General features: G+C 35.2%; 1 protein-coding gene across 1 annotated transcript in view; it reads right to left on the bottom strand.

Annotated features, from left to right (window-relative positions):
• The window catches only part of PTPRQ (protein tyrosine phosphatase receptor type Q), a 241992-nt gene extending 226842 nt beyond the window's left edge, over positions 1-15150 (bottom strand). The window contains exons 1-10 of the mRNA XM_088800966.1: positions 14799-15150; positions 12954-13001; positions 12018-12155; positions 11469-11604; positions 10735-10992; positions 9087-9301; positions 5679-5868; positions 5272-5574; positions 3520-3795; positions 1305-1574 (exon numbers count right to left, since the gene is read on the bottom strand). Of these exons, the coding sequence (XP_088657092.1) occupies positions 1305-1574; positions 3520-3795; positions 5272-5574; positions 5679-5868; positions 9087-9301; positions 10735-10992; positions 11469-11604; positions 12018-12155; positions 12954-13001; positions 14799-14891 (1927 nt within the window). The 5' untranslated portion in view covers positions 14892-15150. The remainder of the gene's footprint in view (positions 1-1304; positions 1575-3519; positions 3796-5271; positions 5575-5678; positions 5869-9086; positions 9302-10734; positions 10993-11468; positions 11605-12017; positions 12156-12953; positions 13002-14798) is intronic.
• Between the last annotated feature and the right edge of the window lie 391 nt (positions 15151-15541).

Genomic DNA, 15541 nt, shown 5'->3' with positions numbered 1-15541 from the left:
GCAGAGTCACCACTATCCACTCAAATTGCTCAAGTCAAAACCCAAAGTTTCTCCCCTCCTTTATTCACCACAAGCACTCTGACATTAAAGCTGGGACCGCCTACTTCCATAATACAAACTGTATCTACTACTATCCATCTGCACTTGCCATCTCGTCCACCATAATCTTTTGCCTAGATTCTACAATATTGTCTTACCCAGTTTCCCTGCCCCTTTACAAATCATTCTTTGCACATAGCCACAGGTGAATTTGTATAACATAGGTCACATTATTACTCACCAGCATAAAACTCTCAATGGCCTCCCGATGCCTTGTAAAGAAACTCAAAAGCATGGGCTACACGCTCTTTGTGATCTGGCCTCTGACCACCTCTCCAATATCATTTCCTACTACCCTCTCCCTCTTCATTTGATAACACACATTCTGGTCTTTTTGGTCTCAGATACATCAAGCTCTTTCCTGTTTTATAGCCTTCATACCTGAAATACCCTTCCACGATTTTATTCCACTCTGGCTCCTGTTTTACACTTTAAGCCTCCATTCAAATGTAACTCTTTCTATTATAGCTTACTTACAGCAGAACCCTCTATCCCTCTTCAATTACTTTCAGTCACATAACTTTGCTCTTTCCCCCCTTAAAGTTTATCACAACTTAGAAATACATATAATTATGTTTTCATTCATTTATTTTATTTTCACTTTTTGTCTTTCTCCCTCCTTAATAGATTTTCGACAATTACTTATTGAGTGAATTAATCTTATTTGAGAAAGGACATAGAAATTTTTTTGTTTGCTTTGCCCTAATCCTTTCATATACTGTCACTATTTCCTTCCACCACGCTATAGCATGCCTTTGTTGATAAAATAATTATTATAAACACTAATATAGCTATGTGTCAGGTACTGTTCTAAGTCCTTACATTTACGAGTATTAAATCAGCTATTCTCAGGGAATCCCAGGAAATACATACTATTATTTTCTCCCATTTTATAAGTATGGAAACTGAAGCATAAACAAGTTGAGCACATTGTTCAGGGTTATTCAAATAGTTGAACCCAGATTCAAACCTAAGTAGGATGGCTTTAGGATCAAGTTCTTCATCATAAACAATGCTGCCTTTCTATAAGCAGGGAACATTGCCAGGATAAAAGGGATACAAATTACTCGAGGCTACCATTAGATAAAGCACACCAACAATCTGCTTAAAGGTACAACCTACTACCAGAGGGCTCTAGAGAGAATATGTTATAGTGCCCCAGATCAGCAAATATATGTTAAGAATGCAAAGTATTTGATTCTCACTTAGAGTTTGTTGAATAGTTACCAGTTCACTCAAGTTCCTATTAACCACAGTTGCCATTCCAATGTCATATGTCATTCCAGGGATTAAATTATCAATCTTGAATCTGTTAGCACCCTTTACAGAAAGATTCATGACTTCTCTTTTATCTGGTATTGATCTGATTTGAATGTAAACTTCGTGGCCATCTTGTGGGGATTCCCACTCAAGCACTATGCTGTCCTCTCCCACATCTTCAGGCTTAACATAAACTTTCTGAGGTGGATTAATACCTTAGAAAAACAGACAAATAGATAAATCAATATCTCAGTTTATGGTTAGCAGTACTCATTCTATTGAGCAAAAATATCTCGTTTCAATATCAATCAGTTCTGAAAGGAAATTTAACAAATCCTGACGTCACCATGTCTTGAAAAGGACTCAGTATTGGAGGAAATGTGTCTTGTTATTATTAGGTTGGTGTAAAAGTAATTACAGTTTAAAAGATAAAAAGATAATTGCAAAAACCACAATTACTTTTGCACCAACCTAATACTATGCAAGATTTACCAATATGATTAAGCACGTACATTATACATAAAGGAAAAATAGAAAGTATTTAGCAAATTTTTCAGTTTTAAGAGTTCCATCAGAGTAATGTTCCAATTATTGAGATTATTCAGTCTTTTATCAAATATACATGGGCACCTACTATGTACCAGTCATTCTCCTAGGCACGTAGCGTGCATCAATAAAAAATAACAAAGGTCACAGCCTCATGGAGTTTATATTCTAATGGGTGGAAATAGACAAATAAACAATATATATAACAAATGTGTATATTATGTAGTACTTTAGATATGATAAGTGCTAAGGAAAAACATAAACCAAAATGAGGGAGATCAGGAGTGTGATGGCTGTAGGGAGGAAGTTGTGGTACTAAATAAGGAATTCAGGGCAAGTATCTTTGAAAAGATCAGATTTTTGAGCAAAACACTTGAAGAAGATGAATAACTTAGGCATGCAGATTTCTGAAAGCAGAGAATTCTTGGATTGTTGTGTCTGTGTATAGTTGATATACATAGCAAATGACCCAAAATTAAATGCACAAACTGACATGTACCTTTTTCCCATCCTTCTATGAAACAAATAAATAGATACGATAGTTACATAACATGTGAGATTTTAATATTACTTCAAAATTACTGGATCTGTGAGAAATCCTCCAAGTCTACCTGTCAGTTAAAAATGAGAGCAACTTCTTAAAGTGTAAGGGACTCAATTGAGCATTTATCAATTGAAGGATGCTTAGCTTGAGCTCAGGAAGGAAAAAACATGTGCTATCTAGTATCCAATCAGAAAAATACTTCAGTTAGGATTTGCAACACTGAATACATGTATGTTAAACATTTGCATTGAGTAAGCATTAAATATCTTTGCTTATTATTATTTTCAAAGACTCCCAAGTATATCCAGTAAGTATGAGAAGGTTAATCAATCTATGGCTATGCTCATGCAGGTTTTCTACCTCAACTCTGGTGTGTTAAATTTTAGCTGGTGAAATTTCAATCAAAGAACTTTGCATGTAGACGTGTTAAATATACACACAAACAATACATACATTATACACAGGGCTATACTGCCAAAAGGTGCTTTGTTATGTTCTGTTTCATACATTAGTGTTTTATATTTTCAAAAACTAATGACTTATCTTAAGGGGATAAACAGAGTGCTTAAATAAAAGATCAATGACTTTAATGATTATGTTCTAGACAAGGATTCAAAAACTGCCATGTGGAGGAGAGTGATTAGAAATGAATTGGCCAAAGTCCTGGGATGAGACTGCCCCCTAGAGGTCAACTCATAACACTGAGTGAGAAAATGAAGAACAAAGTAAAACTGATCAAATGCGCAGAACTGTTTGTTGGATCTAGGGTTATTAAAGAACACTGGGTGAACTAATCTCCATATTTTATGATCATTTATTTTCTAGCCAAGGCTATGATAAGGAAGATGTCTTCTAAGAATTCTGGTAAGAGTTTAAATCTAAATGAATTAGTATTTAGAATCCACGCTTAAATTTGTGATTCAACATTCAAACATATATTCAACTGTGAGTATTTGTACCTATAAAGGATTGACATAATTAAATTTCATCAAAATAATATTCCAACATATGCATTTTATATTTTTAATTAAAGGGCAACATTTTTAATTAAATTTTTAATTAAAAGTCACCTGTAATGGCTGAAATAGGTTTCTCAAAGCAGCTTAAAGTTCCTCTTTCCGCTACACTGAATAGATAGATCAAATAATGATGGAAAGATTTGAGATTTCTAATTGTTGTTGACATGTTGAGTTTTGCAACAGACACCTCTTCGGATTTATTGTTTTCAACATCCAAAATAGTCACAAGATAATGGTGAAAAGACACAGGATCTGGAGAATCCCAGTGTAAAAATATTTCTGTTGGGGTCACATGAGTAACTGTGAAATTTTGGGCTGATAATGGGCCTGTGAGATAAAAATATCAGAAAAATACATGATATTAGTGGTATGGTTTGGCAGAATAATATCTCACTTCTCAGTACTTCCATAATACTCTAATTTGAAAAGAACAACTGGGTTTGAGTCCCAGCTCTTCCACTTTCTAGCTCCGCACCCTGAGTAAACTACTTACTCTCTTTGAGCCTCACTATTCTTGACTATAAAATGGGAATTATAGTAGTAGCTGCCTCATAAAATTATTGTGAAGGTTAAATAAGAAATATAAAGCACTTGGCACAGTGTGTGACACATGTTATTGTTCAATCATCATCATCATTATTATTACAAGCACCACATGTATGTCGTTTACCTCTTCTGTCTCGTCAGACTACATATCACACACTCTTCATCCTATCATCACCAGAACTCAGGCACTCATCTTCTTACAGAAATATGTCCCCTCTACAAACCATTTCAGCCAGCACCAGTGATATTCCTAGCTAATCCCTGCAGATTAATTTTCTTAACACAGCACCTTGCACATGACTGCCACAAACCCATGTCCATTCCCTGCCCTCCCAACATACACATTCTTCTTAATTCTTTCTTTAGAAGCAATATCTCAAGAGTTAAAATAAGACCATCTGGGTTCCTGTTTGGCTCTGCTATTTATTAAAGCATGTTACTCTAGTCAGTTTACTTAACCTTTCTGAAGCCCTGTTTTCTCTAGTTACTCCGAGTTGAGGTGAGAACTGAGTGAGATGATGTATTAAGAGTGCTTCGTGGAAGGTAAAGCAAGTCTTAAAAACTATAGTCTTAATGGATTTCCATTTCTTCTAAGGTCAAGTCCAACCATCTGAGACAGAGACCCCCAGCACTCCCAAATCTGCCACTACCTACCTCTCAAACTGATTTTACCCTTATGCCCAAGGAAACCGTCTCCAGTTAGTCTGCATTATTCTTTCCCCACAAATTCATATCTCCAGACATTTGCTCATGTTTTTCTTCCTTCAAGTTTGAGTCTAAGCCTCTCGTTTACACAAGTCTTGCCCAGGCACCCACTCTCTGAATTCTAGAAAGTATTTATTAAATGCACCACCAGTAGGAATTGCAGCTTATATTTTGCTATAGAGTTTTGTTTCCATTTATTTTTATTCCTTACTAATTCTCTCCATTGTAATACTCTTAAAGTCCAGACACACATGTCTGTTTATCTCTTGCTATTACCACATATCAAAAATTCATTTCCACAGAAATTTATTATCTACTATGGACTGGGCACCAGCCTAGCTGGTGCAATAAGACTAATAAAATATAGTACCTTATGAGTTTATAATTTAACAGGAAATCCAAACACATACACAGATTCATAGTAATGTAAAACTGGTAAAATTGCAGGTATGCCCCTAGTGTTATGAGAAAACACCAGAAACTCAGGAAATACCTATTAATGATGATACTAAATACTTGAAAAATTACAATTTCAATTGTCTTGTAACTTACGTGTTTCAACAATGAATACTGGACTTAACGTGGTTTTTGCCTCCCATTCATTTATGGCAAAGAGCAAAAATCTGTAAACATGGCCAGGAGATAGTTGGGTAATTGATTTTTCCGTAGTATTTGGGGGCAAGCTCTCAAAATATTGTTTTGTATAATCTAAATAATATTTAACGATAATTTTATATCCTAGTTGCACCCACTTATTCAAATTATTCCAACCACTCAAATTATTCCAACTAAATACAACTTCAGTTGTTCCAACATCCTTTATATAGATCAAAAGGTTTTCCTGCAGAGAAGGTGCTGAAAGAAGCATAAAAAAAATTTTTAATTAAAAACTACAATTCTATTTTTAAAATAATAAAAGAATGAGATGTATATATAAGAATACTAATAAAAATAATTACATTCATATTTGCAAATATATGGCAATGGAACATAACAGAAAAACCTTGCAAAAAAATAGTTTGAACCAGTTGCATTTTGCTGTAAGATGTAGCAGTCTGTTTCATTCTTGGGTAACAGTGGAAAAGAAAAGATTTCATTTTTCTTAAGGCCAAAAGATGTCCCATCTGTCCATGTGAGATGACCTTCTTTCTGTAATAAAATGTACAAATGAAGCCAATTTAAAGGGAAAGTGTCGTATCTTCAAATAAGTGTATTTGAAAATTTTTATCAATCACACCTGTATTATAAAATTTTCTAAGATTGTTAAATCATCAACCAGTTTAATACATTTATGTAGATTTCCTTATTGATAAAGATTCTGAGCTGGAAACAGAGTTCACTTTCATTTACTTGTTAGCCATAGCTCTAAGCCTCTATTTTCTCATCTGTATAATGGGTATAATAATAGACTCTACATCTTAAGTTGTTGTGAAGATTAAAAAGGGAGTACATGTAAAGGGTTCAACACAATGCCAGGCACAGACCCATTACTTATTAGATATTATTTTAATTCAAGTCATGAAATAAGTCGTATGCATCAGGAGAGGATATTATTTTTCTGCTAAGGGATGTCACTGGTGAATGTAACCAACCTCAATTCTCACAAGTAATGAACGTATCTCTACATAGTCATGTGGCTACCCCCTTGAAAGGGGTAGTAGGAAAAGTACAAGCTTTGACAAACCTTATATTTTGACCTGTATTCTAATCAATATTTCTACCACTAAGCTATTCTTGGACCAATGCTAACCTGTTAGGAACTAAAGTTTTTTCCCTGTACAATGGAGATGTCATAACTACTTTGCATGGTTGTCAACAGTTTTAGAGAGCGTGTATGCAAAACACCAGGCCCATAATAGTTGCTCATAAAAGAAATAAAATTCTTAAGAGATAATGAGCGTTATAAAAACAGAGACTATGTCTGTATTGTGATTATCATGCCATCCCAGCATCAAGCACAGCTCCAAGCTAGTTGCATAGATAAGAGTTAAAGAGAAGTGCTCCCTCTAAACATTTTAAAGAGATTTAAAAAAATGCATCCCAATTCCACCTAACGGATAGAAGAATATTTTTTCCTCAAAGACTCTGCTTTATTGCATACGTGGTGCTGCAGTTTTAAAAACAAAGGCTCAAGAGGAGTATATTCAAGCAGTTAGGGCATAAGTATTAGTGAGACAGATATAAGTTCAAGGTCTGGTATGCCTATTCATTACCTATGTGACCCAGGAACTTTCTGAGCTCCATTTTCCTTATCCATAAAATGAGAATAATGAGAATATCTACCTCATAAGGTTGTTGTGAGAACTAAATTGAGTGTTACCTATATAACCCTCACAAAGTGTAACACAGAGACTATTAACCTTTCATTCAGTAAGGTCTTGCTGAATGCCGGGCCCTAACTGAAGCTAGGAATGCACTGATGAACAAGACAATCTATCCTTGAAGTCCAGTAACAAACTCGCACTTGTTCAGCATGAGTGAAAGAGCTGATGACTTTCTCAGCCAACCACAGGGATCATAACCCCTCAGGTAACCTGGATGTCAACCTCAAGAGACCAGCTTAATGCAGAGGTCCCGGAGGACAGTGGTTAAGAGCAGAATGATGTGTGTCCACGTGGACAAGTTAACTCCGTGTGCTCCAGTCTCCTTGTACGTCATACAAGTACAAGCAAAGCACACAGAATGGTACTTAGCACTTAGGAGACACTATAGGACTTAGCTACTACCACAAATAAAATTTTTATATTTACTTTGATGTTTCATTTACCTCCCAAGTTATTTTTAAGTGTCTTGAAAGCAGAGACTGTATCTTAAACACTTTTGAGGAATTCATGGCAACCATGAGGATGCCTTGAGAGCCTCTTTGGCTATCGTGACCATATTACCTGGACCTTTTACCACAAACCAGTAGCCATAACTCTGGGAAGAGAACATTTCATTTAAACAGTTTATAACAATCATGCTAACAGCAGGAAACAATTATATGTGCATTAACTGGTATACTTTGAAAGAGACTGAAATGCTGGGGAGGGGGCGGTGCTTCTGAGATGTCTGAAAGGAACTGTGAGTTGAGGAATCTTTATCAGAACTTCTTTCTCTGCCTATTAAAAGATAAAGTGAGCTCAAAAAGAGGATGAAAATGTAATTACAGATTGCCAATAATTTTCCCCAGGCTTATGCAAAGTTCCAGAGAAAAACTGGTATCGAACTGATAGAATTTGCCTTGGGTCACTACTGATCAGGGTATCTCATGGAGAACAGATTTATTTTTGAGGAGCAGGAAATAAAATTAAATGGATCATCAGGAAAAAAAAACCATAAACTAGTCAGAGATAATTGGGTTAGGTCTTGTGTTTCCCTACAAAATGCTGACCAAAATGAAATTTCATGAGATATCGCATAGGATTAAGAAAAATGGAGAAAAATGTCACACACTCCTTTTCACTGGTATTGAGTAAAATCTTCAGATCCTTCTGTGCTCTTTTAGTAAAATTGAACTTCATAAGCCTGGATGTGTGGAGTGAAAGGAATAAAGTGGAGAAGAAGTCCATGTTTTCAGGTTCATATTATTGTGTTATTCACAGAGGTGAGCAATAGAGGAAGTGGAGCAGGTTTGGTGGGAAGATGACAAGTCAGTCTGGGCAATGTTGATGTGTCTGTGGAAAATTCCAGAAGGGATAATCAGAAAAAAGTTAGATAGGTGTCTGGAGCTCGTAAGAAAGTGAGGCAGACAATATTTGAGAACCATTGGTTTGGGTGATAAGTGAAGAAATGGATGAGATCACTCAAATGAATTTAAGAAGGGGGTCTGGGGAAGACCAAAGTAAAGCAAAATTAGGTAAAGAAATAGATGCTTACAAAAGAGATCAAAGTGAAGAAGGGACAAATAAGCACAGGCCGAGGATGTTTAGAACAGTAAAAATACTCTTAAGATATCAAAATGATGGATACGTGTCATTATATATTTGCCCAAACCTATACAATATACAATGCCAAGAGTGAATGTAAACTAATGCAAACTATGAACTTTGGGTGTTTATGATGTATCCATGTAGGTTTTTCAGTTGTAACAAATGTACCACTCTGGACTTGATAGTGGGGGAGGCTATTCAAGTGTAGAGGCATGGGTAATCTCTGCACCTTCCCTTCAGTGTTGCTATGAACCTATAACTGCTCCAAAAAAAGAGGAGGTGGAGAGAAAGAGAATGGAAAAATAAAAAAAAGAGAAACAGTGTCTGGCTTATAACAAATACTCAGTAAATATTTACTGAATGAAGGAAGGAATAAATGAATAAACGATGAATGAATGAACATAAGTAAAATAGTATTGTTTATCACAATATATGCATTTCTTTACATTTACTGACCTTCAAATCATTAAGACCAGTCCATATTATTATTTGATTCTTTGACCTGAGATGTGAAAATATAAATTTTTTTTCTTCTTCATTTTTTATATCCACAAGGTGTGCAGAATTTTGGGATAACTTACAATGTTGCTGGGCTACATTCCACGGCTTACTCTCTTTGCTAATTCTGTAACAGTTCTTTTTTAATGCTATCCATCCTTGGGAACATGAACCTGCCAAAAGCAAAATGATTTGTTAAAGTCAGTAATAACATTTCATAATTATATTTCTTAACATCTCTGGAAGCTAATTGTGAAAACCTCATCGTATTAATTGTGCACTTGCCCTGTATTTCTTCCAAACCAATAAAAGTGTTAACGCTGTTATTATTCATGTAGTAAATGAATTATGACTGATTAGAATAGTTGTTTTAAGTAGCTATAAGAATTAATTAAGAAGAATTATTGTCTAGTTATAACTTAATAAAAACAAAAAAACACAGATGTTTTTTTCTTTTTTCGAAGTTACTTTAGGTTGACTTTTCTGTCCTTTATTCTTATACTGATAGAAACATTTTAAAGTATATTTCAGAGGATTAGACATAATGCTTGCTAGGAATTCTGTTTTCTGCTGCTTGACTTCACCTTCTAGGGGAAATAAAAATAAAAAAAAAATGGATGGCTGCTTAGCCTTTTGCTCCAAGATTGAATAACACACTAGAAAGACTGAGGAAAATCAGCCTGTTCAGAGTAGGTATTGTACTTTAACTCTTGTTCATGCTTCATCAGTGCCTCAACCCACCATATTAGGAAGATATGAGAAGGATCTTTTGAAGAAACTGTTGTCTTGTTTTTTCACAGGGGAAGACGAAGATGGAGGATGGGGAGAGGGAGTGCTTGAAGTACTTCATTGTCTTTTTCTTACTATTCAAGTGTTTCTCCACTTCACTTGTAAAAATACATTGTGATTCACTGATTATTCTTAGAGGTATTAAAATGGGACTCAGCCCATCACAGAGAGTATATTGCCCTCATTAGCTACCTATGACTATATCCTCTTCTCATATCTGTTCCCACCATGTGGGGGAAGGAAGTGGAACTAGAAAGACACACACAAAAATAAACACACTCCCTTTCCCCTTAGAGTATTCCAAATTTTGGTCACATCTGATCAGGATGAGTAATGGAGAAGCTTAAAATAGGATGAAAGACTGATATTTTTATATTAGATTTTAATGTACCTTTTAATATCTGAAAATGAGACTGTTCATTGATACTTTAAAGTCACCTAAAAAGTTATGGAATTTATATGAACCACTGCCAGAGTTAAAGAGAACCCACTTCGCGCAGTTTAAAAGAAGTGGTGGTAGGGAAATATAGTTGGTTCTTACCTTTGTACTGCTAAATCCAGCTTGTCCACTAAATTAGTCACATACCAGAATGATATAATTAGAAAAAGGGGACTATGCTAATTCACCTACAAGTAGTTACTTTTTAAAAGAGCAAGATAACTGCCAATTTATCTACAAAATATGTAACACATATATTAATATATATAATATATAAAATATAATATATTAATATATTATGTATAATATGTTATTAATTAATAATGTAAATTAATATATAATTAATGTCTAGAAATAATGAACGAAATATCTATATACCTGTTTCAACTTGAACATCCAGTCTCTGAAGTATATTTATAAAATCGAAATGCAACTGTTTAAATTCAAAAGTAAAAGTATATAAAGTGGCAGGTTTCAAATCATCCCACTCATAAACAATGACATTATTTTGCATAATTTGTGAAGAATTATTAAGAGATATTGACACTGAAATGTCATTCAAAGATAGCATACTCCAGTTAAAAGAAACACTTGTACTTGTTGCTATTGTTTTAATATTTCTAGTTGAGATTCCCCCTAAAAAAAAAATCATAGAGAATAATTAGTATGTTTTCAAACAAAACTGAATGAAACACAAAGGATATTGAATTATGAAAGATTCACCATGCAGGGAAAATATTATCAACTATAAAACATTGTCTAGACTATATGGAAGTTTCTTGTACACTATTTAGAATGATTGAATTGGATTTCAAATCCACATTATAATATTTTTTAGAATAATCTGGATTACACTTAACATTTCCACTATACCTATCTATTTAAATGATCACACATTAAATGCCAAAACTGAAAATGTTATTCTTAACTTAGTTTACAATTTCCTTTAAATATTGAAATTTACATTATATTTTAAGAACAGACTACTATTATCATGATGTGATTTTCAACTGCCATTACATACCTATTAATCACTGTAAAATTCAAATTATCTGGTGTTTTCCCTTCTATAATTAGGTAATATAGCTGAACAACATACACATATAACTTACGAGTTTGAAATGACTTTTCACTTAAAATTTGTCCATATTTTATGGACTGTATAATAATGTGATAGTCTTCATTTTCTTCTAGTGTTATTATTGATTTTGGAAGTATTTGTGGGTCTGCAGGAATGCTTTTGACATTCTGTAAATAATGAGATACATCTGCATAAGAAATGTTTACTAATTCTCTGTCAGATACATTAACAGATTGAATATTGTAAATCTCCTTCATAAGAAACAGCTTTTCTAATATGGAATCTAAACATACACATAAAATATCTATTTTACATAAAATTGTTATTTTTAAATAACTACTGTCTGTGTAGTATATAAATTCTAAAAAGGAAGATACATAATCGTTCCTATGAAAAAGTTAAGTATTGTTTTGGTCAACTACTTATTAAAGATACTTCATAAAATGCTAACATTTTATATATTAATAAAATAAAATAAATCACAATAACTATAAAGTTTTTATTTCTGATGTGGCATTTAGTTACAACAAATTTACACTGTGCTTACTTTTCATCAAAGCCCAAAAAAATGAGGCCTTACTTTTTGAGCAAAATTATTAACACGTTGGTATTTTAAAAAATAAAATTCAGGATCGCCTCCTTTAGGAAATTCTTCCCATTCAATAAGAATTGTTGTTGTTTGTTTATTTACTGGTATATAATAAAAACTTTTTGAGATCTGAAATGGGAAAGAAAAATAATGGTGAAATAATAAAAATGAATTCTCGGTTATTATTTTATGAGCAAATTTACAAAAATCAAACCTAAAATGTGCCAAATTATAATTGAAAAATATTTCAGCAATATTGATTCCTACATATGAATTAAATAATATCCATTGGATACTCTATTTGTAAACATAATTTTGAAAATAACTTAAGAAAGGGAAGTAAAATAAGAGCAAGGAAATTTAAGATCCATGTTTCTCAAACTAGGAAACACCATATTCCCAGGGTGAACATGGAGAAGGAAGAGACTCAAAGTCATAGGAAAAACACAGCACACCCTCTTGGTATGTCAGTTGTATACTTTGATCATAATGGCTACAAAACTGAATTAATTCACAGACATGCTTAAAAATATGTTTGCAATGAAAATAAATTTGAGTGCAAAATGTTTGAGTCATTTTAGAGCCTTGGTTCAAAGACAGGTGAAGAAAATGTTACCAATTGAGGCAAAAGAAACCATAGGCTCAGAGGCCTCCTATGTTCCCTAGATGACATGTCTTTCACCAAATTCTTCTCTCCCTCCCCACTAATTATCCCCAATATAATTTGTAAGCAGTGAAAACAGATGCCATCTATACGCACAAATTTGACAGTACCTAGCAAAGAAAATTTTTCATAGGTAATAAACCTAATGTTTAATGTTATGTCTCTTAACACACCCCTTATTTTCCAAAATAGATAAATGCAATGCAATAGTATCTGGTCCATTAATTAATTATTCCTAAAAGGGCACACTCAAAATGTCTTACCTTAACAGCATATTGTATCCAAAACAGCAGAATAATTGATTTCTCCATCTGGAAAATAAAACATATTCAGTTCAATCAAACATGTATAGTCTGATTCACTACTAAACTATTGGACATTATGTGGTGTGTATGTATCACTTTAATGTTATGTCTTTCAATTTAGACTGATTGCTCATCCAATTGAATGTTAAGACATTATTAATAAGTAGATGCTTCATGATATTCTCCACCTAATAAAATTGGAAACATCAGTGCTTTCCAACAAACAACAAAATAATTTGCTTCTAGAAGCTGCTATAATTAAATATAAAGGAGGTGCTAAAAATAAAATCAGGCAATTACATTGCATTATATGAAACTATTTAACCTTAATGGGTGGAAATCTACAACACTTACACGCTGCTTCTCTGTTGGAAGTAATTCCTCACATTTTATCATCATGAAAAATATTTCAATATACTGTTGATGAAACTGAAACTTAAATGGGTAAAACATTCGAAATCCCTTTCAATTTATTTTTAAAATGAATTCATCTAAAAAGCTTGTGTAGCGTTTCCTAGGAACCTAGAGTGTCTGGGGACCTAAGAGGTTTTTATATTAAATTTAAGATATACGGGGGGGGGGGGAAGAAAAATCTGTACTTAAAATATGTATTTCTAAAACTGAAAAAAAAAATGTCATTTTAATAGTAAACAGGTACCTGGATCAACTTCAAAACTCTCTAAAGCCCACTCTAAAGCAGGTTTCATCCTACAAAAATCTTTAGTTGTAATAAAGCAAGTGTTCAGATAAAATGTGCCCAGTTGTTATAAAAAGAAATATTTAATCATTCAGTCAGCAGACTCCTCCACAAAACTGTAGAGCTTTAATCTTGTTCCTTTTTCTTAGCAAAAATGTTCTAACTCGGGGTCGTGGTATTATTATGCCCCCCCCCCCAAAAAAAAATAACTAAGTGTAATGTAGAATTTCAAAGGCTTGTGTACAATAATAAGAATATCAAAGTGGAAAGATCGCTCCCGCTGCCTGTTCTTCAAGCCCCAAGTCCCGCTCAGATTCAGTGCTGAGTGACAGGATTTGCACCCAGGAGTAGACAAACATAGCAGCTGCCCGAGGCGCGCTATTCTAGAAACAGTACTAAGAAGCCAACTTTTAAACGTTGGAGCGAAGAACAGATAAAGGAAAGAACTGGGGGTGGGAGCGGGGTGGGTGTTAAAAATGGTTAGACTAGTGGGGGAAGGAGGAAAGAGCAGAAACCTGGCAGTCACAGCGCGAGGAGTGCGCCCCTGAGCAGCGTGCGGGTGCCAGGCGCCCCTGCAATCCGCGGGGACACGAGCGGACCCCGACCCGGGGCAGCACCGCTCGTGCCGTGCTAATTTCTCGCGCCGACTTGCAGCGCGCGGTGACAGGGTCCCCGAGGCGCGGAGCCCGCGCAGAAGCCCGCGCTCGCAGCCCACTCGCGGCCTGCCTGTGTGCTTCCTCCTCCCGGCTCCTCTCCGCGCGCCTTCGCTCTGCTCCGCCCTTCCCGCCACTGTTCTGGTGGGTTTTCTTCCTGTCGGTGGTGCCCTCTTCCTTGGTCGGGTTAATTAAGTGAAGGTCTCCATGGCAACGGTAAGCAGCCGGAAGGGAGAGAAGTGGGAGGCGAGTCCCAAAACACTGATATATCTGTGGAGGAGAATTACACTCCACATGGAGGAAGGGAGGAAAGGATAAAGCATTGAAGGAGAATGCGTGGGAAACATTGGCTTCTCATGAAAAAGAAACAGAAGTCGACCCTGTGGCTAGCCCTAGTTGGGCACAGTTTTAAGTCCATCCACAGGGCTACTATGTACGAAGCCACATTCTTACCTTGTTCAAATGCCGTGTACTTTGTGTTCTGCAGCATTTGACAGTGTTGATGGAACCCTTCCTCCTTCCTGAGAACCTTTCCTCAGTTGACATCACCCTCACCGGGTTCTTCCATCGTCTTAGTCCACATCATCCTCTGATATTTCCAATTTAAAATTTGGCTTGAGCCCTGGTGCCTTTCTTCAATCTGGGTTATTTCATTCACCTTTGTGTTTTCAGTTATCTTCAAGACTACCAATCACTTCGTCTTGGATCTCATTTCGTTCTGGGGCTTCAGAGTGGTATTTACAGCCCCCACTCCACCTGGCTATTCCCCACAAGCAACTCAAAACCATCTTTCCAAAACTAAATTCACGACCTTTCCTCTCCCAGTCCTTCCTAAGCAGAGGGTTGGCCAACCAAACAAACAAAATCACCTACTCTGCACTCTGAGATCCTTTCCCTCACTATGCATAGATAACTTGTCCTCAAAAATCCCTTTGATTTCTACTTCTAAAGCATCTCTTAGGGTGATTACTTCCTGTCTGTTCCCACAGCCATGGGCTTAATTGGAAACCTTAATTATCTCTCTCGCTGGAAAGTATGTGCTATGTTTAAGTGTGAGAACCTCAGATCAGATCCTATTGCTTCATTTACTAGCTGAGCATCTCTCTGAAAAGTTGATTGTGGTCAAAAGTAAGATTGTAGAGTGCTTAGTAAAGTAGAAATACTTTACAATAAAGTGACAACTAGTATTGGTTCAC

Source organism: Rhinolophus sinicus, chromosome 1, assembly GCF_057876585.1.
Source record: "Rhinolophus sinicus isolate RSI-liver-muscle chromosome 1, RSI-T2T, whole genome shotgun sequence".
Lineage (NCBI taxonomy): Eukaryota > Metazoa > Chordata > Mammalia > Chiroptera > Rhinolophidae > Rhinolophus > Rhinolophus sinicus.
This window is presented reverse-complemented; position numbering and strand designations above follow the sequence as displayed.